The 22,463-nt window shown below is 40.6% G+C and overlaps 1 protein-coding gene across 1 annotated transcript; it reads left to right on the plus strand.

Annotated features, from left to right (window-relative positions):
* The first annotated feature begins 16,681 nt into the window (after positions 1-16,681).
* On the plus strand, positions 16,682-20,769 carry LOC114562125 (diencephalon/mesencephalon homeobox protein 1-B). The gene is made up of 5 exons (XM_028588398.1): positions 16,682-16,855; positions 18,870-19,035; positions 19,242-19,420; positions 19,647-20,085; positions 20,351-20,769. Exons 2-5 carry the CDS (start codon positions 18,882-18,884, stop codon positions 20,767-20,769), a joined length of 1,191 nt encoding a protein of 396 aa, XP_028444199.1. The 5' UTR covers positions 16,682-16,855; positions 18,870-18,881.
* Positions 20,770-22,463: the final 1,694 nt, after the last annotated feature.

The following is a 22,463-nucleotide window of genomic DNA, read 5'->3' on the forward strand; positions in this document are numbered from 1 at the left end:
ACCTGGGCAAGCAGCTCCACTTTCCAAGGGGGATCTGCAGCACCACACTGTGACCAGCCATGGTGCTCTGGTCAGCGATTAAATCAGCGAAACCATGGGAGGAAGGGGTGGAGGCAGCGAAATATGGAGGCCTGGTTGCCGAGTGCAGGGAAGGAGGATGGAGCACGAAACTCTCCTGTGGAGATTGGAATGAGGGGTTTTGTGGGGAGCTCAACATTACACCTGCTCCGAGACCTAGAGCTACGAGGCAAAGAGCTACACAAAACCATGACGGAGCTCTCAGAAGAGGCGGAGAAGGCCAGCTTCTGGTTATGGCTGAGGAAGCGTGATAAGATCTGGGGAGCTAGCAGCTCCTAAAGAAAGGGTTAGCTGCGAGGGGTGTCAGGGAGACGTCCCAGGTCACAGTCCCCGCCACTATGGGGTGTTCCGGGATCAGGGGCGAAACATTATTGACTTGTAGTCCCCGGCTGATGATCCCACAGCTAACCAGACAGGCACCGGCAGGCCCTGAGCCTAGCAGGTGCAAACATCTACCTGTTCAAAGCGAAATGAGTATGTGAAATGTAAAAGGGCTTACTCATAGTCAGGGGCGTCGGATTGGGCGGGGGGTGGAGGGGAAGGGGACTGAGTACCCTGGGCCCTCATGTGAGGAGGGCCCAAAAAGATGCTAGAATGAATAGCTGTGGATGCGGGGAGGGGCCCATAGAAAATGCCTTTCTACAGGGCCCAGTATTTTGTGCTACGCCCCTGCTCATAGTGACGAACCCACAGGTAATTATCACGCGACTTTTCGGTTAGCTCAGCTATACGGTGCGTTTAAGCGTCTTTAAGCTCATTGTTTTGGTTTTACAAACTGCAACTTGTTAGTGTTTTGGTTCACTCTCGCTGCTCTCATCGGCACTTTTAGCAGCAGCAGGCAGCAATTTTCAGCTCTAAAAAGCCACTGTAAGATATCTACCTAGCACCAAACAGCAGACAGACAGATCGCAACAAGCTGGCCAACAAAAGTCAGATAGTTCCCTCAGGACTTGGTGAAGACGAAAAGCTAAAAGGCGAATGAATATTAAACTGGTGGCCACGACTCCAAAAAATTACTAATGTTGCTTTGTATCTTCTGGATAACTGTTTTCTAACATGCTTTTCTATGGTGATCAGATGTCAATGCCATCACTCAGAGGTGCCCATTTCATGTTTCATTATGGCTTTATTCAGACATGTTACTGAAAGAGCCACAATGCTTGTTAAAAAGTGACGCACGTTTGTCACGGAAGTAAAGGCTGGACTACAATCGAGCTGTTGGAGCAGTTTGTGAACAGTGTTTTCTGTTGGAGATGGTAAGTCCCTTTGGGGTGGACTTTGGGCTTTTTCACTTTGTAAACCTATAACGTGCACAAAAAAAGATATATAACACAATAAAGAAAAAGGAAAAAGCCAAAAAGCATAATATGAGCACTTTAAGGGACTCATTTAATTTCTATTTGCTCCCATGCTGTATGTAAAGCATTTAGGTTGACATCATAAAACATCTCAGTCAGAGTGTTTAAGGTGTGGAAAGATAAGTAAATGCATTTAGGCAGGGCAGGCAGTGTGAGGCATTTGGCTCAATCAGACCTGCTGACAATTTGACAGGAGGTGTGTTTGACCATCCCTTTTAGCGAAAAGAGCTAGCTGGAGGAATTCAGATTAATTTTACAATGAGGAAGAAGAGGTTTCTGGAAAGGTAATGAAACCATAACGAGTGCATCAGGAAACGTATTGATGCATTTATCAAGCTTAATGAAAAGGCTCCGTATGGACACGGTGCAGGTCAAATGAATAAGCTTTTAAAAATCAATCTCGCCAATTACTGTCCGTCTCACTTGTGAGTGAGTCACGCTCGACTCGGCACAAAATCAAAAGGGGCAGATGCAGGGAGAGGCTGAGCAGGGAGAAGAGTGACAACTTCATGTTTGGGTAATTATCACCACTTCTGGCATGAACTGAGGGGGCCTCTTAACTGCCTCATTGTTGTTGTTAAACAGTTTGCTCTGTTGATTGATGATAAATAGGGAACATGGACCCTAACCTCTCCTGGGACTGTGACATAATGTGTGTGCATCCCCTGTGACCCTGCCAGCTGGGCAGGCTAAACACAACACACATAGGCAGGATTGTATGGACTACCACAGGGGGCTGGATATCAATACATTATTCATATCCATCTGACAGGACACACTCTGAGGTGAGACACACACACACACCCTTACACACACACACACACACACACACACAAACACACACACACACACACACACACTATATTCAAATTGAGAATTGAGCCACTTTATCATATCAGTGGCAGGGCTGAGAAGTCATACATCCCCGTAGATGCTCTGGTCTTTTCCTGCACTGTCATCAGATTCCCTGGCTCTCCCCTGTGTGTTACCTCCTCATTCATATTCATGTAGAGTCAGATCTCTGCCAAAGGGCTCCTCTGCAGGGTGGGGGTGTGCGGCAGGATCCCTAGGCAAGGAAAACACACTCAAAACACACACACACACACACACACACACACACACACACACACACACATTAACCATCGTAGTCAATCTCACCATGAAGCATACTGTACTTATTTCTTAGAAGTAAAATGTGACAAATGTGTGTGATTTTCAGCAGCAGTATTTAAAAAAGACATATTTTTAATGCAAAAATATATTTGTATGCAAAACAAATTACCATTTCATATCCTGCAGAATCAGGCTCGCATGAAAGTATTTTCCTTCAGTATTTACTTTTCTCATGCCCACGTTCCAACTCGGCGGGCAGCTAAGCAGCACTCATTAGAAAATAGATACATACAGATATCCATCGTCCAGCGCTGGCTCTCTTTAACAGGCTCTCTGCGCCCTCCCCCCCCCCTCTGCTGCCGCTGGGTGCTGGAGGGATTATCTAATGAGAAGACAGCAGTTCTCACTCCCGGGTTCCTTCAGCCAACCGCCATCTGACTGGCAGGACGGCCGACTCTTTATATGGCCATTTGCGCCCAGCAAGACTCCTTTTTATTCTTAAGGCCTCTCTCTCAAATTTCCACCACTGCTCCCTCCCTTATTCCCTGTCTCTGAGGGTAAAGTAGGTGCTCATTTGTGGGTGTAGGGAATGTTTTTTTTCCCCTTCATTTCAGTATTAAGAGTGATACAAATGCCACTTAACACGCTTTCACTTACAATAAGTTTTCTTCATTCGTCCCTGATTGGTGGGATCCGTGTGAGCAGGTATCCAGGTTAAGTGGCCTACCGCAGCGTCTCTGCAGAGAGCTCAGTGCCTTCAGGCCATCTCTCACACAGTCATTTCTTAAGCACTTATTTCCCCACTGGCTTGCATTCTCTGCAGAGGCTTCCAGCACAATGTAATTAGAGCTAAATGGCTGGGAGCAGACTTGCTGATCTGCAGGTATAACCCAATAGAATATGATATTAACTTTGCTGTCTATTGTTATCACGCTATAATTAAGGGAAGTGAACTTTGTCTGAGTTATAATAAAATGTTACCCATAAATGTGTAATAAAATTATGCAACAAAGGTAGACAATGAAAAATTCAGCATAAGAATAGGACAGGAATCTTTTATTTATTTATCTTTAGTCACCTTCAGCTATTATAAAATGATTCCGCTTTTTGGTTTTCTTTACAGTTTTGTGTTATCACTGTTTAAGATTAGTGCTTCTTAGGCTTTTTCAGCATTTCTAAGGGCTACTAGTGGGAGTGATATCACAGCTACAGTGCAGAGGAGAGAGAACATCATCTTAAAACTTTCTCTTTAACTTGCTTACATACCTTGACTTTTTCAACATACCATACTATGACGTTTTTAATGGCTTTTTTCGACATACTATGCTATTACTGTTTTCAACATGAATTCTTTGGTGGCATAGTGTCTCAGTGGTTAGCACTGCTCCAGCAGGCATCCAGCAAGTAGTCACTGCCGACTCTGACCCAGGTTCAACCCTAGCTGAACCTTTTGAGGTCACATAAACTAAGTGAAAGAGACAAATTTGATAAAAATCATAGTTATTGAGTCAGGTCAGATAGCTCAGAGGGGTAAGAGACTGCTTCAAAGGCAGAAGGTTGACTGTTCAAATCCAGTATGGTGTGATTATTTTCAAGACCTAAATTACAAAAATGAAGAATGCAGCTAGATGAAGAGAAGCTTCGTCTCTCCCATGACTTTTTCGACATACTATACTATGACTTTTTTGTCACTTTTTTCGACATGCTATACTATGACTTTTTTTCGACATGTTATACTATGACTTTTTTATCACTTTTTTGACATGCTATACTGACTTTCTTTAACCATTTTTTTCAAAATATTATACTATGTGTTTTCGACATACTATACTATGACTTATTTATCACTTTTTTCAACATACTATACAATGACTTTTTTATCATGTTTTTCGACATGATATAATATGACTTTTGTATCACTTTTTTCTACATACTATACTATCACTTTTAATGGCTTTTTTCAACATGCCTTTTTTCGACATACTATACTATGACTTTTTGATCATTTCAAAAAAAAAATACTATAGGCTACTATGACATTTTTAATCACTTTTTTTGACATACCATACTATGACTTTTTAATATCTTCTATGCTATTACCTCTTTTCAACATGAATTCTTTGGTGGCACAGTGTCTCAGTGGTTAGCACTGCTCCAACAGGCAACCAGCAAGTAGTCACTGCCGACTCTGACCTAAGTTTGACCCTAGCTCTTTACATGACTTTTTTTTCGACATACAATACTAGGACTTTTTAATGGCTTTTTTTGACATACTATACTTAGATTTTTTTTGACATACCCTACTATGACTTTTTAATGGCTTTTTTCAAAATACTATACCATGACTTTCCTAATCACTTTTTTCGACATACTATACTATGACTATTTTTGACATACTATACTATGATTTTTTTTGACATACAATACTATGACTTTTTAATGGCTTTTTTCGACATACTATTCTACTGTTTTCAACGTAGGTTATTTGGTGGCACAGTGATTTGGTACTTTACACTGCTCCAACAGGTAAGTACTCACTGCAGACCTACTCAGTTTCGATTCCCCCGTTGTCCCTTTTCATGAAGTTTTTTTCAACATACTATGACTTTGTTATCACTTTTTTCGACATACTAGACTATGACTTTTTTCAACATACATACCATTACTTTTTTATCACTTCTTTTCAACATACCATACTATGACTTTTAATGGCTTTTTTTAATATACTAAAAGTTCTGTGGTGACACAATAGCTCGATAATTAACACTGCTCAAACAGACTAATAGTCGCTGCAGACTCTGACTCAGGTTTTATTCCTGCGTTGGCCCTTTTCATAACTTTTTTTCGACATATGATACTATGACTTTTTTATCACTTTTTACATACTATACTATGACTTTTTAATGGCTTTTTTCGACATATTATGATATTTCTGTGTTTAACACAAATCTTTGCTGCCACAGTGGCTTGATGGTTTGCACAGCTTTTACTCACTACAGACTCTCACCCAGGTTCGATTACTAGTCTGATGATGTTTTGTTTTTTTACATACTTTACTATGACTTTGTTATCACTTTTTTTTCTTTCTTTTTTTTACATACTTGTACTATGACGGTTTTTGGCATGCATACCATGATTTTTTTTATACATTTTTTTGACATACCATTCAATGACTTTTTAATGCCTTTTTTTTAACATACTATGTTATAACTGTTTTTATCATGCATTCCCTGGTGGTGTGGTAGCTTGGTGGTTTGCACTGTTTGAAAACTAACCAGCAGGAAATCATTGTAGACTCTGACTCAGGTTCAAGTTCCAGTCCAGGTTATCACTTTTCATGGCGTTTTTTTTTCGACATATCATACTTTTTCAACATGCGTACCATGACTTTTTTAATCACTTTTTTCAACATACCATACTATGACTTTTTTATCACTTTTTTCAACATATTATGTCATTACACTCAACGTATGTTCTTTGGTGGCACAGTGTCTTGGTGATTTGCATTACTCCAACTCCATATTATGACTATTTTTGACATACTATACTATGACTTTTTTATCACTTTTTTCGACCTGCTATACTATGACTAATTTCGACATGCTATACTATGACTTTTTGACATACTAGACTATGACTTTTTCATCACTTGTTACGATATACTATGCTATGACTTTTTTCAACATACTATACTATGACTTTTTTATCACATTTTTCGACATACTATACTATGACTTTTTTATAAATATTTTCGACATAGAGGGCTAAGAGAATGATTAGAAGGCAGAATGTTGACTGTTCAAATCTAGTATGGTGCACTTAGTTTCAAAACCTAAATTACAAAAATAAAGAATGCGGATAGATGAAGAGAAGTTTTGTTCCTGTCAGTCTCTCCCATCACTTTTTTCGACATACTATACTATGACTTTTTACCACTGTTTTACTACATACTATACTATGACATTTGTTATCACTTTTTGTCATGCTATACTATGACTTTTTATCACTTTTTTCAATAAACTATACTATGACTTTTTTATAATTTTTCTCAACATGTTATACTATGACTATTTTCGACATGCTATACTATTACTTTTTACCACTGTTTTACTACATACTATACTATGACTTTTTCATCACTTTTTTCGACATACCATACTATGACTTTTTAATAGCTTCTTGCGACATACTATGCTATTACGGTTTTTAACATTAATTCTTCTGTGGCACAGTGGCTCGGTGTTTGGCACTGCTCCAACAGGCAATTACTCACTGCAAACCTACTCAGGTTTGATTCCTGTTCTGGTTTGGCCCTCTTCATGACGTTTTTTTTGACATACAGTACTATGACTTTGTTATCACTTTTTTAACGTACGATACTATGACTTTATCCCTTTTTTCGGCGTACTTCCTACTATCACTTTTTTATCACTTTTTCGACATACTGTACTATGACTTTGTTAATAATTTGTTTGGGCCCCTTTAGGCAGCGGTTAGCCAGTGGGTTAATGCTGGATGTGGTTCTGCCCTGACTGCCAGCCAAAGCCTTTTTTAAAGGATTTTTGCAGAACAAGGCATAAACCCAGATTATGAAACAACAATAAATCAACCCCTTATTCTCATTTCATAAAACACTGCATAATAGAGCTTATGGGGGGGAAGAGCTTGACTTGAGCTGTGCTCTCGCTGAGATGCCGGACCACAACGCCTGAGTTGAGGAATGATAATGTAAAATGGAAAAATCTGTGATGTTTTTGTGCATGTTTATGCTGTATGTTTGCACACACCTTCAGACAAAGTTGCGTTGGACTTCATTGCAGCCCATTTATCAGATATTAGAAAAGCAGCACTTTCAGAGGTGTTTGAAAAAGCAGCCTTTATTCTGATGAGAGACTAAAGAGGAGAGGAGTGCAACTCGACTGTGAATTAAGCTCAACAGATGAGCCTCAATTCTCGAAATGTTTGAATCCAGATGACCCACTGATGCTTTAAAGCAGATTTAACAACAATAGCCAGATGTTGGATGATGAGAGGTAGCTGTAGGAGGGAGCAGTTATCACACCGACTGAGTTTTTCCCTAGTCCTTTTAATCGAGAGAAGACTTAGCTGTTTCTAAGTGCTTCCAAATCAGATAAAACAGACAGAAAAAATCATCTTCTCCATGTAAGTGTGTGCTGCTTTGTGAGGCTGATATAGACCAGAGAGGATTACTCTTGGATGGTAGGCTGGCTTTGGAAGGATGGGAATATAGACTTTCCTACTTTACAGGATCATGGCAGTCAAATAGTGGATGGAAGCCATCCGTGTGTGCCATGCAACGATTCTTTAAAGGGAATACAGCTGAATTTCACAGTTTAATACTTTTAATACCATCTAATACTACATTTCATAGACTCTTTATTTAGTTTGTTAAAGTAAATACTTCACATTGGTTTCTGGCAACTGTTTTTTGTTTACTGTTTATCCCTCCCTATAGCTCAAATGACAATCAATTGCAAAAGATAAAATTATGAGTTTTTTTCTCTCTTTCTAATTCAGAAGTGAAGTCCATGCTACAACTGACTGTAAAGCTTATTGTGCTTTCAAAGTTAAAACTAACTAACATTGTATGACTGTGCTGTAAATTCAAGTGCCCATTCATTGGCACTGAAACATTTCCGTGTCATTTGTTGCATTCACGTGCTCTTCGCATGGTCCCTATTACTCAAAGCGCTCAAAAAATAGCTGTTTCCAGTATTTATTTCCAGTTTTAAGCTTTATATTAGCGATTTTGTCCCAAATATTGCTATACCTGACTTGTTATCAGGGTTAATGCTAATAAGAAACTAACCTAATACCATATTACAAATTACATGTGAGCAAAAAAGTTGCTTTGCAATACGTTAATTAATTAAACATTTACTTTTGTCCACCCTATACTGCTTAATCTATCGCCAAATTGGCAAGTCGTGTATAAAACTTTTACCGACATGTATTTTAACCAAATGGTTGTTCTGACTTGAGGGGGCATTCATGGGAGCTAATTCTTCTGATTATTCTGACATCATATGAATGCAGCAATAATCTTTGGGGATACGGTTTGTTTAATGTCAGGTCATAGGTTCAATGAGAGGATTTCCACTTTAAAGGAAAAATCCAACATAAAACTAAAGTAAAAAAACATTTTCAACAGTGTACATTGCATTAAGTAGTATATCAATGTGTTTCTAGGAGATAGGGTTGCAACCTGAGAGACAGTGACAACATGGTAACATATTCCCTGCAACAATCTGCTGTCTCCAGCTATAACGTCTTGATTTGTGAGCTTTAGAGGAGCTGGTAGACGTTTTTTTTAACCTTCTGATAGAGCCAGACTGTTTCCCTGCTGCCTGTATTTAAAATAAGTATAGAATTTAGGCCTACTTACCTAAACACTAAGGCTTCTCTTCTCTGCTTCTCTTCATAGTTGTCAGATTCATCTACCAGCCCTTATAGAACTGGCTCAGGTTTGCCTTGCACCAGCTCTTAATTATGCTGTTATAGTTTTAGACTGCCGGGGGACTTCCGTTGACACACTGAGCTCCTCTCTCCTCTTTCTTTCTGTGTGCATCCATGTCCCAGAAATGCTTGTTCCTAACTTAGCTCTGGGGAAGCTTATTTCCCGGAGTCCTTATGTTTTTTTCGCCCAGCAGTTTTCCTTGGATTAGGGTGGCATCTAAATCATGGTTGCAGCTGTTGCCGTTGTCCTGCTCCGTGCCCTGCTATGCATTGCTACACCCTGCTACACTCTGCAGTGCCCTGCTACACCCTGCTATGCCCTGCAGTGCCCTGCTACGCCCAGCTATGCCCTGCAGTGACCTGCTACACCCTGCTATGCCCTGCAGTGCCCTGCTACGTCCTGCTATGCCCTGCAGTGACATGCTACACCCAGCTATGCCCTGCAGTGGCCTGCTGTTCATCGTACCCCCAACCAGCACCATCAGACACCGCCTACTAAGAGCCTGGGTCTGTCCGAGGTTTCTCCCTAAAAGGAAGTTATCCTCACTACTCAAGGTTTCTCCCTAAAAGGGAGTTTTTCCTCGCCACTAAACGCTTGCTCTTGAGGGAATTACTGGAATTGTTGGGTCTTTGTAAATTATAGAGTGTGGTCTAGACCTACTCTATCTGTAAAGTGTCTTGAGATAACTCTTGTTATGATTTGACACTATAAATACAATTGAATTGATTTGAATTAAGGCGTCAATGTGAGAGAATATTAAATATTATTTCTTATTAGCATGTAGCACCACCACTTAGTAGAAAAAACATTTAAATTGAAATCCATTTTTACATCCACAGAATCTCATAGTTCATGTATTGTGGTTTTTTTTCTGAACACACAATGCAGCATTAAAAGGACTTACAGCCATTAACAGAAGAAAGAAAAACCGGAGTCAGCCCATGTGTGATGACTGTGGGACTCTGCTGTAGGTTACGGATAGTCCCAGGCCCAGCCCTTTCCCTGGGTGATAGTTAATTACCCTGGATAAATCCAATGGCAATTTGTCAGGCTGTTCCAGTATGCCCCCCACTGAAACCCAACCACTTCCCTCCTCTCTTCTTCCTCGTTCTAAGCTCATGTAATGAATCACTAATCACTTGGTCCCTGACGAGCATCCCCAGCCTATTATCTCTTAATTACCCCATTCAGGAGGCATCGACACGGGCCAGCAGGGGGCGAGCTGTCAACCAATCATAAAACCAAAATATGATGCTAATCAAATCAGTTTGCCCTCCATGATGTATATTACATTTCGAAAGCCTGAACTTTGTGTGTGGATGAGGACAGTGCATTTACTGTCAGGTAGTGAATTATATATGTCACCGTGTTTCTGTTCGTACACCTGAGAGGGCAAGCAAGACGCTGAAGGCCCCCCCGGCTGTGGTGGTTTATGTACATAGAGCCAGAACGAACTGGCTTGTTCTCAATCTCTGCTCGGCTCTCTGACCGCCGGGCTCCAAATGGTCCTCTTGTGGAGCATTGGCGCTGTGGCAGAAAATGGAGCCTCTAACTCACAGAGTCATTTGCAGATGCGGCACTTGGGATTTGAAGCGAGTTGCCACAGAGCAAAGATAGAAATTGGAATTGGCAGCAGACATGAAACGGGGTCAGGGGATTTGTCCCCTGAAACACACACAGACAGACACACACACACACAGAACATGTAAGTTTACAGGGTCCTCTAATTTACAAGGTCTGTTCAAACCATAGTGTCGCATATGAACTGTAGCTCGCAGAGTCTCAGAAACAGACGTTAAATAAAAAGCCTAATTTGGAGCTGTCATTTTGTGTTTTTTGGAAGAATTCCAACACATGAAATTACAGTAAAAAGATTCGTTCTGGGTCATCTTGAAAGTAAATGTGGTTTGGATACAGGTCGGGGTTACACAGTCGGTGTGATGGAGCAGATTTTCTAAGCGGTGTGTGTGAGGCAGGAAAGAGAAATTCCCATACTCCCTTTTCCCTGTATGAGAAAAGAGCAAAGAAAAGGTTCAAGATCACACAGTTGTCGCTTGTTTACATCAACCAAGAAAACCAAGAACATTTTTTTAGAGCGTTCAAAACTGACAGGTGCCCCCTGCCAAGTCCTCTTAATAGTCAAGGTTTTTGAATTTAATCTCACTAATTTCGACATATCCCTCTAAGTATCTTAAAGCTTAACTTTAGAAAAGAAAAAAGACCTTGTACGGCCCTTTTTGGAATCCTGGTGTCCGTTTTTTGTCAGTCCTTTAGTGAAAGCCTGTCAAAAATGGTTAGCTTCTCCAGTGAAACTACTTCTTTGCATCTTAGCTCTCGGTCTTGCCCTGTGTCTGCACAATTTATTTCTATCCTCTTGTTTCTCTCCTTTTGTTTAGATAAAGCGAGGGATTAGGAAAGATTTGCCCCCAAAAAGTAGTGGTTTGATGGGCTTTTATCCCACCATGTTGCTAAAGCTGTGTAGCCCCTGGATTAGGCCCTGACAATAGGAACCCTTGTGCTGGGCCGCAGCCTGAGGGGCACAACCAAAGACCGGCTCTGAGAAAGAGGGAGGAAACAAACCTGCCAACCTCGATATGTCAAGTCTGCCAGAGAAACCGTTCAGAGGAGCGGCCCTGGCTGCAGCATGGTGTGCTGTGTCTACAGGATCATACAAGGAGTAACAATAGTGAAAGTGAACAACTTGTGGTCAGCCTCCCATTTAGAGAATTACTGTGTCTCTGTCCCATTTATTATATTCTTACATAATAACAATTTTTTCCACCAAAAGTTTGACAGAGAAACCTTTTCTACCAAAGTGCTAATGTGAAGGTTAAAGATGCATGTTGAAAGGGGCACTCCATCAATTTTACACATCGAAGTCTGTTTACAGGTCTTGTGGAATACCACTCTACTGCACATATGAAAACAGTTTGTATAAAGCCTCATGTGGCTCCAGAGGGAGCTGGGATGTCAGCTGGGGCTGAAGACTATAAGTTTAAAAATGAAAAAAATTTGGAGGTGAGGCGAAAGATGTGAACTTACAGACCTCTGTAGCCCACTCCTCATCTCTTGCTCGAGGTTGGCGGCTACGAGCAGACACTGCATCTAACCAAATTGTCAGATGTCAGTTTGCATTGTGGGTAATGTAGGCCCCAGGTTCGGACAAGAAAAAAAAAAGTGGAATAAGAAAAATGGTACCTCTGCTGTATCAATTTTGACATTTTTTAAAAGTGTATTTCACTTAAATTCGACGATGTTATAGGAGTGCAATGCTAAGTCAAACATGACTGTTTTGGTTCGCTCTCACTGTTCTCATTGGCGTTATTTACAGCAGCTGCTGGCAGCTTTATTTTTGGCACAAAAGCTCTGAAAGGCCGACTGCATACCTGCCCAGCACCAAACTGGTGCTGGTGAACATAATGGAGCATTTAGCAGCTAAAGAGACTGATATTTTTTTTCGCAGGAGCTGGTGGTGACCAAAACAGAGCAACAAAAAAAAAGGCCAGAAACACAACTCCAAATGAATTCAAATGTTGCTCCATGTTTGCTGGATGCATACATTGGCAATTGTTTGCTAACATGTTCAACATATCCAACTTTATAATGGGGAGTACGTCGATTTTGCAGTTTATACTGTTGCTCCCAAAAATTGATACCTTTTTAACTAATATTTGCTACTAATTTGTTGTGATGTTTTATTCACTCTATTGTCTCTGAACATTATCAGTTTAAATTTGCATTGGTTTCTTGAGTTACAGGAACTCCTTAATTTAGAAGCCTGATGTTTTTGATAAATGTCTTTGTTGTCGCACAGTAAATGGACTTCATCCCTTTCCTTTGGTTATGAAGAATAATGTCTTGCAATACATGTAACTTTGGTGTTTTTATTGATAAAAAAGGATGTTGAGCATATGAATGTGAGATAAGGAGTATACAACTAATTAGATGTATATAATAGACAGTGGGATTTTGTCCTTTGATACAATGGTAACAGATGTACTGAGTGCAGAAAAAAAGAAGCTGTGGAGCCAGAGATTTGTCATTTTCAATCAGGTATCCAACACGTGTGAGGAAAGTCTTAAAGGCGAATGCCCCGGCTTATACACAGCCGGAGGATTGCTAATGGCAAGTTGCTTTGTTACCACAAGTCCCAAGGAAGCAGTCAATTCTAAACCATACATCAAAATGATTAATTTCACCCAAATGAGCACAAGCTAACCTTGACTAAGAGCATGTGCAGGCCAGAGCGGCTGGATTGAAATCTAATGTATTCATGAAGTTAAAGAAAATCTAATGATAAAAGTTAATGGGCTCTGAAGGCTGAAGGCATAAACTTTCTCCTCGATTTGATGTAAAATGCCACTTGGAAATATAGGGAGCTATTTGAGGGGTAAAATTACAAACGTTCATGCGTTATAAACCTGATTAAAAACTGCACGATTTATGAATCGCTGCAGCTTCCTCGGCTGAGCTTTGATTGTAGGCTGCCAAAGTCCTGATGCAGGGATAAAAGTTTTGATATTCAGAAAGCAGGCGGGAGGATGATTGAGAGCAAAGACGATAACTCAGATCTGAGGAGAGGCTTTAACACCATAAAGCTCGAATGCAGCCAGAGTGCAGAGAACAATGAGTGCGCATATGAAATCCACAAAAATCTGAGATGAATTTGGGGTTTAGAAAGTTAGCCTGCAGCGAGTAGTGCTGAGATCCTGAAGGTGATCGGGATGAGAAGCAGTGTGAAAATGGTAAATAGAGATGGGTGCACTATCATCATGATTAGGCTTCGAAGACTCGAGTTCTGCAAAATAAAACATCTGAAAGCGTTTTTGCCTTCTAAAGTCAGAAGAACTGAATGGTCGATTAATAATCGGTTGACAGAAAATGAATCGGCAACTATTTTAATAATCGATTAATGGTTTAAGTCATTTTTTCATGCAAAAATACCCAAAGTTTGCATGCTTTTCTTTGTTTTGCAAATTGATTGTCTTTAGGTTTTGTGTCTGACAAAAGGAGATATTTGTTGATGGCTACATGAGCTCTTGGAAGTTTTGGTGGATGTTTTTCAATATTTTATGGAACGATTAATCCAGAAAACAATAGGCCGATTAATTGATTATGAAAAAAATTGTTAGATGAAGCCATTGTCAAAATGTAGATTCAAATTCTGCAACATGATGCACACTCAACTTATATCAATACAACTTTTGACCAGATAATGTAAAACATCACATTTCCTTCTCTAAAAGCCTTAATGCACAAAACATAGTTCAGCAGGAAGAAGGGGAAAAAAAATGCTTTAAAATGTCATTATTTTTCACATTATTACCTTGTAAAATCTTATAAATTGTAATTTGTAATAAAAAAAAAATGTCCAGTGCGAGATGACAAATTACAATTTTGATTATTGGTCCTCAACACCAGTTTGAGACTTTAATAATTTATTCTGAAAAGATATAGGGTTATTCCTATGTACCTATAGCCTGCATGTCCAAAAAAGTGTCTAAATTGTCCGTAAATGTAAAATGTGTGTAAACTGAGTCAGAGATAGGTCCCTGTCCTCTCCATCCCCGGATCAGGAGAGGGGGGCACTAATATCACTCTTATAGCAGAGCCTCTTGACACTTGCATTAAAGCCCTCATCCATGCTGGACATTAGCCTGCATTAAGTTCCGTAAAAAGCTGATTTGAGGAAAAGCAGCTGAGAGGAATTCCTTCTCGCTTTAATTGCTTTAGAAACGGTTCCCACAAAGAGACACTGGCCAGATTTACCTCCAGTTTAAGTTCTTATTTTCATCGGTTCACAAGTTAATCCGATTTTTTTTTTCTCGAGGCCTAAATGCTCTTCAGTTATATCCTAATGACAAAAAGAAAGCATAGGTTCGGAATTTAAAAAAAAAAACATTAGAAAAAGATTATTATTGTTATTGTTATTATTGATGGTTGCACAGTCGCTCGCTCCTTTCTTTCGTTCGAAAAAAACATCCATTTTCGCACTGACAGCCACTTGTTGCGTGACAACTTCCACTAAACTCATTTATTTGATTTTGTTGCTTTCATATTCGGGATTGTCCCAGTTGTATGAGAAAGCCACTAAAAGGAGAAAGAAGAGTGAGGACAATACTATACTTAAACTCTGTGAAGTGGACTGTGGGTGAACGCGTTGAGGTATAGTAACCTACACAAGTATCCCATTTTCTTTTCACGCAGGCTGTTGTCAGGAGTCTAAAGTTCTGCGAATGAATGAATGTGGCCAAAGATCAACCCCACCGTCCCCCCTTTCTCTTTCTCTCTCACTCTCTTGGAGAAAATTCAACAAAATATGCAAGCTTTACATTAAAAGGCTACTTTTCGCTGCCCTTAATTCCAGCCTAAACGGTTTTTCTTCGGGAGAAGAAATCTTTTCTAAAAACCTTGAAGAAGAGAGGGGCATTATTGTTTTAATCCTCTTACCAGCAGTCATTTTAAGACATTTTTTTGGAGGGTGAAATGGCGTCTTGTCTACCCAATCCTAACCTAAATCCCTGGGGGCCGGGGAGCTGTATAGACCAGCCTGCATCTCTCCACCTCAGCTGCATTTCCCACCAAACATGGAGCCACACCGAGGCGCGAGGGAAATAAAATTAAAGAGCGGAATTAACCTGAGAGTCACAAGTCCCTGCAAACGAGTGCTAGCCTACAGGCCACTAGGATAGACCATTTGCATATCGTTTAACTAAGACCTGGGTTTAGACCCTCTTTTGGCCAAATTCAAGCATTTATCAAGTTGGATTTTCTTTTTAAAAAGCTTAGAATTCTTCACTGAAGATCTCATGACGCAAATGTTTACTTTTGAGAAAGACTCCGGGGATTTTTTTTGTTTTTTCTTTCAATTTCTTTTTCGTGACAATGAGGTCTAAAATTATTAGGCTATAAAATGTATTAGCCTAAAACCTACAAATAGCCAATTTTTTGGTCATTTAACACTACTATGATTGTGGGTAAAGTAATAATAAACTGGTTAAAAGAGGGCCTAACTATCTAGGATGTTTAGTTAAATATTTGTATAAAAAAATGCCTATATATATAACACAACAATTAAGTTCAGTTCAGTCTGCCCTTTCACCTTGGCTTTAGCTCATTATGAGCAACCCAATTTTAAGTAAACCCTAAGATATTTAAAATATATATAAAAAAAATAAAATGAAAGCCAAGACTAATTGGAAATACCTTAACATGCATCTCGTCATGCTGAGATTTGTTCAAATCAGTTATAAATTATTAAGAAACTGTGTTATTTAGATCAGCAGTCTGCATCCTCAGTAAAAATATAAACATTATCATTATTATCACCTCCAAAATAACAACAATAAAAAAAAAGTTTGGGCAAAAAAAAAAAAAAAAAGAAAAACCTTACATACAAAACAAACAAAAAAATATCTTTCTTCTTCTTCTAAAACAGCAGCAGAAAAGTCGGCACCTCGGATGCAGAGAAACCCTGTCTGAAGTGAGGAGTGATGTGGAGGAGGAGAGCGGAGGGGCTGTGTGTGTGTGTGTGTGTGTGTGTGTGGGGGGGGGGGGGGGAGCGACGTGATTGGCTCACAGATGGAGCGTGTGCGCGCTTTAAAGGCCGGGAGATGGCAGCTCAGCATCCTTCCACATCCACAGAGAGGCGAGCCGGAGGACGGAGCGGACCGACCGGGATATTCTCAGGATATCGAAGTGAATGAAAAAGCGAATGAAATGAAGAAATGAACAACCGCATGCGGATTTTAGAGAAGAAGATTTGAAAGGAAAATATTTGGCTGCTAGTGGAGATATTTTTTGCTTCAGATACACAGAGAGATTAGAGGTAAGACGTTAGCAGAATGGAAGTTTGCGATGATCATATTCCTGAATTTGTTCTGTAGCCTAACAAGTCTACTATTTTTTGTCTTTGCGAGACTTTTTTTTTTTTGTTTAATATCGCGGAGTTGTGTTGTCTTCCAAACTCCATCATCAAATGTGTTTCAAAAGTGCACCTCCAGAGGTCCCTATCGAAACTTACAGTAGCAATGCGACTGTGTTTTCCTCAAGTTAATCGATTGTTTACTGATCAAAGTGTTCGGTAGCCTAACTAACAGTTATTTTAAGGCTTATTACACGGAGTTTTGAGACAAATACAGGCCGAGGCTACATATTCTTATTTTGGGACCCTTTAAAACGTTATTTAAGTTTAAGTTCATTTTGGTTGTTTTGTTTAACATAATGTTAATTGACTATATGTTAACTATCCCCATTCATTTCCTATGTCGTTTAAATTATAGAATGCTGTTGAATTGACGCCATATAGCCTATAACCTACAGAGCTCCGACCTCGAGGCAATCTACGGTGTAGCCTAAATGCTGTAGCCTATAACTCATAAATCCACGGCAATTTGCATAATTAGGCTTAAGTCAGAGCCCGAGGCTACATGACATTGTCCTGAAAGAAGAGCAAATTTTCTAAGCTGCAGATTAAAAAAAAATAAAAAATCGAACAGATTACATGAAGCAGCCAGAGGCTGGTTTAGTAAACCAATGCAATGAAATCACTTTTTTTTTTATTGCATTAGTCACACGTTTAGATCACACATAGCCCACACACACGCAAAAGCCTAACATCACAGTAACACACACGCACACACAGACGCTGGCCCATCTTTCACGTGTCAGGCCTGATGATAAATGAATAGCTTTGTATAGTTGAAACCTATTTGCACCCACAATAGACAGGAGCCCAGTCCCAGGTCTCCGCCAGCCTGCAGGCGTCTGCAAGCAGCCGCCACACATAGAAATAAACGGGGCTCCGCTCGAGTCAAACTCTCAGGGAGCAAAGTAAATATGTATGCAATTCACACTCTTCAGACTGAACATTTAATTTGGTGGTAGATGGAGAAATAAGAGAGCAGAATGGTTAGAATTAATTTAATTGGCATGTGTTTTGTGTGTGTGTGTGTGTGTGTGTAGGGGGATTTTAATAAGTGTTTCCTTTTTTGCCTTCAGTAATTTCCACAATTTATTATTTTCTTATTATTATTATTTGTACATTTACACATCACAATTATGGAGCACTAATATGAACAAATACCATTTTTATTATTATGCCAAATATAATGCAGAAGAAAAAAGTACAGCATATTAATAACATTTTAAACTTTTTAACTGTTGTAGTAGGCCTTTGCTACATTTTATTTTAATGAATAATATAGGCTACTTATTATAGGCTACATTGCGTTTTTTTTTATTATTATTGCTGAATGAAACTGGAACTAAATATTCGAATAGTCTTTATTGTCATTCTGCACACCTCTGCATGTTCACTCTTAACACTAAATCTGTTGCGCTGTGGATTCCTAAAACACTTTTGTCCCCCTGCAAGCTTTGATCAAATGATGAATAAAAACTGTGAAGGTTACTGCATATCAAAACTATTAAATCAAGATATATATATATATATATATGTTTTTTGAACGATTTAAATGCCGTGGCCAAAAGGTTTCCTAAAATGTTATGTTTCATTTCACCTAAATGTGATCTGACTGGATTTAAGAACACACATACACGTTCGCAGCTAATTCCTTTGAAATCATTACTAGTCCCTCTTAGATTTCTGCTCAATTTCCATTTGATAAAATGGAGGAATCATTTTTTTCTCAGCATTTTTTTTTCTTTAATGCTACGGTATAGGCTATTTCACCTGTTGCCATTTCAATTAGTCAGCCTACAACCAACAAACGTTATAATACAAAATGTTGAAGTTTCCGCTTTTCAACCACTACAACTAAAACGGACTGGTTTGTTTAAACAGGCCTGACGCTCACAGCAGCTTGTCCTCCTCTCTGCAGACTCCGCCGGCCATGCAGCACTACGGGGTGAACGGCTACTCTCTCCACGCCATGAACTCACTGAGCGCCATGTACAACCTCCACCAGCAGGCGGCGCAACAAGCCCAGCACGCCCCTGACTACAGGCCCTCAGTGCATGCCCTCACTCTGGCAGAGAGACTGGCTGGTAAGAATCAGTTGCTCTTTTTTTTTTTTTTTTTTTTTGGTTCAGTGTTTCACAGTCATCTAACGCCATTCAAGATCTCCATCCTTTACTGTGTATTGACACAAAGGCAATGTGTGTTAATCTCTGGGGTGCTTAAATGACCTTTGACCTCTTACCTCAATTAAACTGGTCATGTTTCTTGTTTCTCAACGGCTGCACATTTCAAGACATTATCCTTGAGGCCCGGTATGGCTCCCAGCACCGAAAGCAGCGGCGCAGTCGGACAGCCTTCACCGCCCAGCAGCTGGAGGCCCTGGAGAAAACCTTCCAGAAGACCCACTACCCTGATGTGGTGATGCGTGAACGTCTGGCCATGTGCACCAACCTGCCCGAGGCACGCGTTCAGGTAAAACCCCTTTAGAATGCATCTATCCTGTGTGCCGTTTGCCTGCTGCACAGCTTTATGGCTTAAAGGTGAACTTAAGGCGATTTTGTATCATTAGAAATTATAATGGACAGGCAAAGTGCTGCAAAATGTGAACAAACGGCAGTCATATGCTGTAGCCTAAAGTTGTCCACTGTTAAGTTACCCACAGTCGTTGACACAATCTGTCTGTCCATCCATCTGCCAGGTCTGGTTCAAGAACCGCCGGGCCAAGTTCCGTAAGAAGCAGCGCAGCCTGCAGAAGGAGCAGCTCCAGAAGCAGAAGGAGGTGTCCGAAACTGCAGAGGGCTCTACAGAGGACTCCAAGACTGACTCCACCAGCACCACCAGCACCACTGTGGTTCCTGAGGCCCGCACTCCTCCCCCTCCCTCCTCCTCTTCATCCTGTCACTCAGAGACAGAGAGGCTGGCGGCCACACGGCCCCAGCCCGGAGAGATGAGCGTGGAAGTCAACGTCACCTCCCCTGAGCCGTCGGACAGCGAGTCAGCAGCAGAAGATAACGCTGACAGAGAGGACGAAACGAGAGGGGAGTCGAGGGTGAAGATCAGGGAGGAGACGCAGGGGGAAGGCAGAGCGCAGCCGGGCAGCAGCTCTCCATCCTGTAAACAGATGAGCCCCACATCAGGTAAAAATATCGCTGTCTAATGAATGCAGCCGCTTTTTCTTAAATATTCCCTGAATATTTGTCACATTTAAGAATTTAAATCACATTCATCTACAAGATAGTTTTACTGAATTGGTATATGAGGCACACAATTTAATTTAATTAAGTTAAATTAAGTTTTAAATTAATAAATTTAATTTAAAAACAGGATAAACACAAAAAAAAACACAAGACAGGTCAGTGTGTTGAAACATATTAAAGTCCTCCTTCTCTCTTTGTCCCTCAGACTCTCCCCTGAGCTCCCCCCCGCTGCCGTCCTCCAGCAGCGTGACCGGTGGTTTGGCGCAGAGCAACTCCTACGCTTCATCTCCCCTCAGCCTCTTCCGGCTGCAGGAGCAGTTTCGGCAGCACATGGCCGCCACCAACAACCTGGTTCACTACCCGTCCTTTGAAATGAGCACTCCGTCCTCTCTGCCCTACCTGGGCATGAACGTCAACATGCCGTCGCCGCTGAGCTCGCTGCCCTGCCAGTCCTACTACCAGACCCTGTCGCAGGCCCAGCAGGTATGGAATAGTCCGCTGCTGCAGGCGCCACCAGGCGGCCTCCCCGGAAGCCTCAACAGCAAGACCACCAGCATCGAGAACCTCCGTATGAGGGCCAAGCAGCATGCAGCCTCGCTGGGATTGGACACGCTCCCCAACTGAAGCTCGGGCTGCTCAGTTCAAGTGTCCGCCCGTCTAGTCAGAGCTTTACCTATGAATTATGGGCCCTGTAAACAGGAGGTGACTCTGGTCCCCACTTCACTTTCCACTTGACCTCTCACCACTGTCAGCAACTATCCATTAAATACGCAGACACATCTCCAAAAACTCAATAGAGATTTAGATTTAAACGTCAGCTACCCAGTTGGCTGACATCCTTAAAATCGGTCCAAATTTCCAGTTTCCTGTAATTTAACCGCTGTTTTATTTGCGGTTTTCTAGATGTAAAAAAAAAAAAAAACAACCCAATTTCAAAACCAAAGCACTGTGACAAACAGTAGAAACAACATATTTTTTGGGCACACACGAAGGCCTCAAATTATGTTTTAGAGCAGGCACTTTAGGCGCCCTCCCTCAGTTTGGGGGCCCAGGGTTGTCAACATTAACACACCTACCCCCATTCGCCTCATCGTCACCATGCAGCTCACCATCGGGAGCACGCCAGGACATGAAGAACAGCTCTGCAGGATAGACTTAACAGAAAATAAGATTATAACAAGAACTCAATGGACTTAATGAAAAGAAATCCCACCTGGACTGCAGTTGTGACTGAACAGTACTTTTGGCCTGTGGATCTTTGTTTGTATTCGACTCCTCCTGGTCAACAGCAGAAGCCAACTCTACTAATGCTATCTGCTCACTATGATTCCATCCTCCTCTGTGAAGTCAGGGAAGAAAGTCTTGAGCTGATTCCAGTACAGATATAAGATATTAAAATATTCTACAATTCAACCCCTGAACTTGAACTATGCATGCATGCACCCCTCTGAAGCATGGCTTACAGCCGCAAAACACAGAATGAAGTCTGATATCAGAAATAAAGCTCTGATCACTCAATATAATCCCCAACTGTATTTCTTTGTAGATGACACATGACTCTCCTTGTTTAAAGTTACAGTACTCAGCTGAATCCATTGAGCGTTGTAAATATCCCTCAGTGTTCACCTCCATCTGCCTGGCTAAAGAGTAACTCCATGTCTCCTTTTGTGTGAGGGATTTGAAGGATCAATTGTGGCTTTAAGCAAAGGACCTACAGCAGCAATGAAATAAGGGGAGAATCTGCGGAGGAGGCACAGTGACAAATAAATTTGAACCCAGCCGACATATATTTTTGTTAACTTGGGTGCCAGACTGAACTCGACAGAGTCACCACTTTTTCTGAGCCACTGGCTTCATCAGAAAGACGCACAGGCCCATTCTCTATGTATTATATCACTGTAGATTCAAGACATGTATTTCTCAATTGTTTAAAATGTGAGTTATTTATCTGTTTAATGCAAGGGAATAAATCACAAATAAGAATGACTTATGTTCTCAGTGTCGTCGGTTGGAAATGTAAGATGAAAATATTTGCTTGAACTGACTCACTTTGCCTCATTTGGACACTTTCCGAGGCAAAGAGGGAGCTTTGATCCAAAAACAACGGCTCAAGAAATCAACATAGAGTAAAAGCAAAACACCTGTTATTAAAAATGTAAGAAAACAACACAGGCAATCTTTCTTGAACTAACGTCCTACATTTAAATATTTGGGTTGAAATGAGGAGACGTATGAATGTCATAAAACAAAAATCGCATTTTCTTAATGGAACTTTTGTATTATCAGAACTTTTCGTGGGTTTCTGAATCTTTTGGAGC

This window comes from Perca flavescens, chromosome 9, assembly GCF_004354835.1.
Source record: "Perca flavescens isolate YP-PL-M2 chromosome 9, PFLA_1.0, whole genome shotgun sequence".
Taxonomy (NCBI): Eukaryota; Metazoa; Chordata; class Actinopteri; order Perciformes; family Percidae; genus Perca; species Perca flavescens.

Coding starts and splice junctions, on each gene's coding strand:
- LOC114562125 (XM_028588398.1), top strand. CDS start 18,882: ATGCAGCACTACGGGGTGAACGGCTACTCTCTCCACGCCATGAACTCA. Junction 19,036..19,241: donor TCTGGCAGAGAGACTGGCTG/GTAAGAATCAGT, acceptor GCACATTTCAAG/ACATTATCCTTGAGGCCCGG. Junction 19,421..19,646: donor TGCCCGAGGCACGCGTTCAG/GTAAAACCCCTT, acceptor TCCATCTGCCAG/GTCTGGTTCAAGAACCGCCG.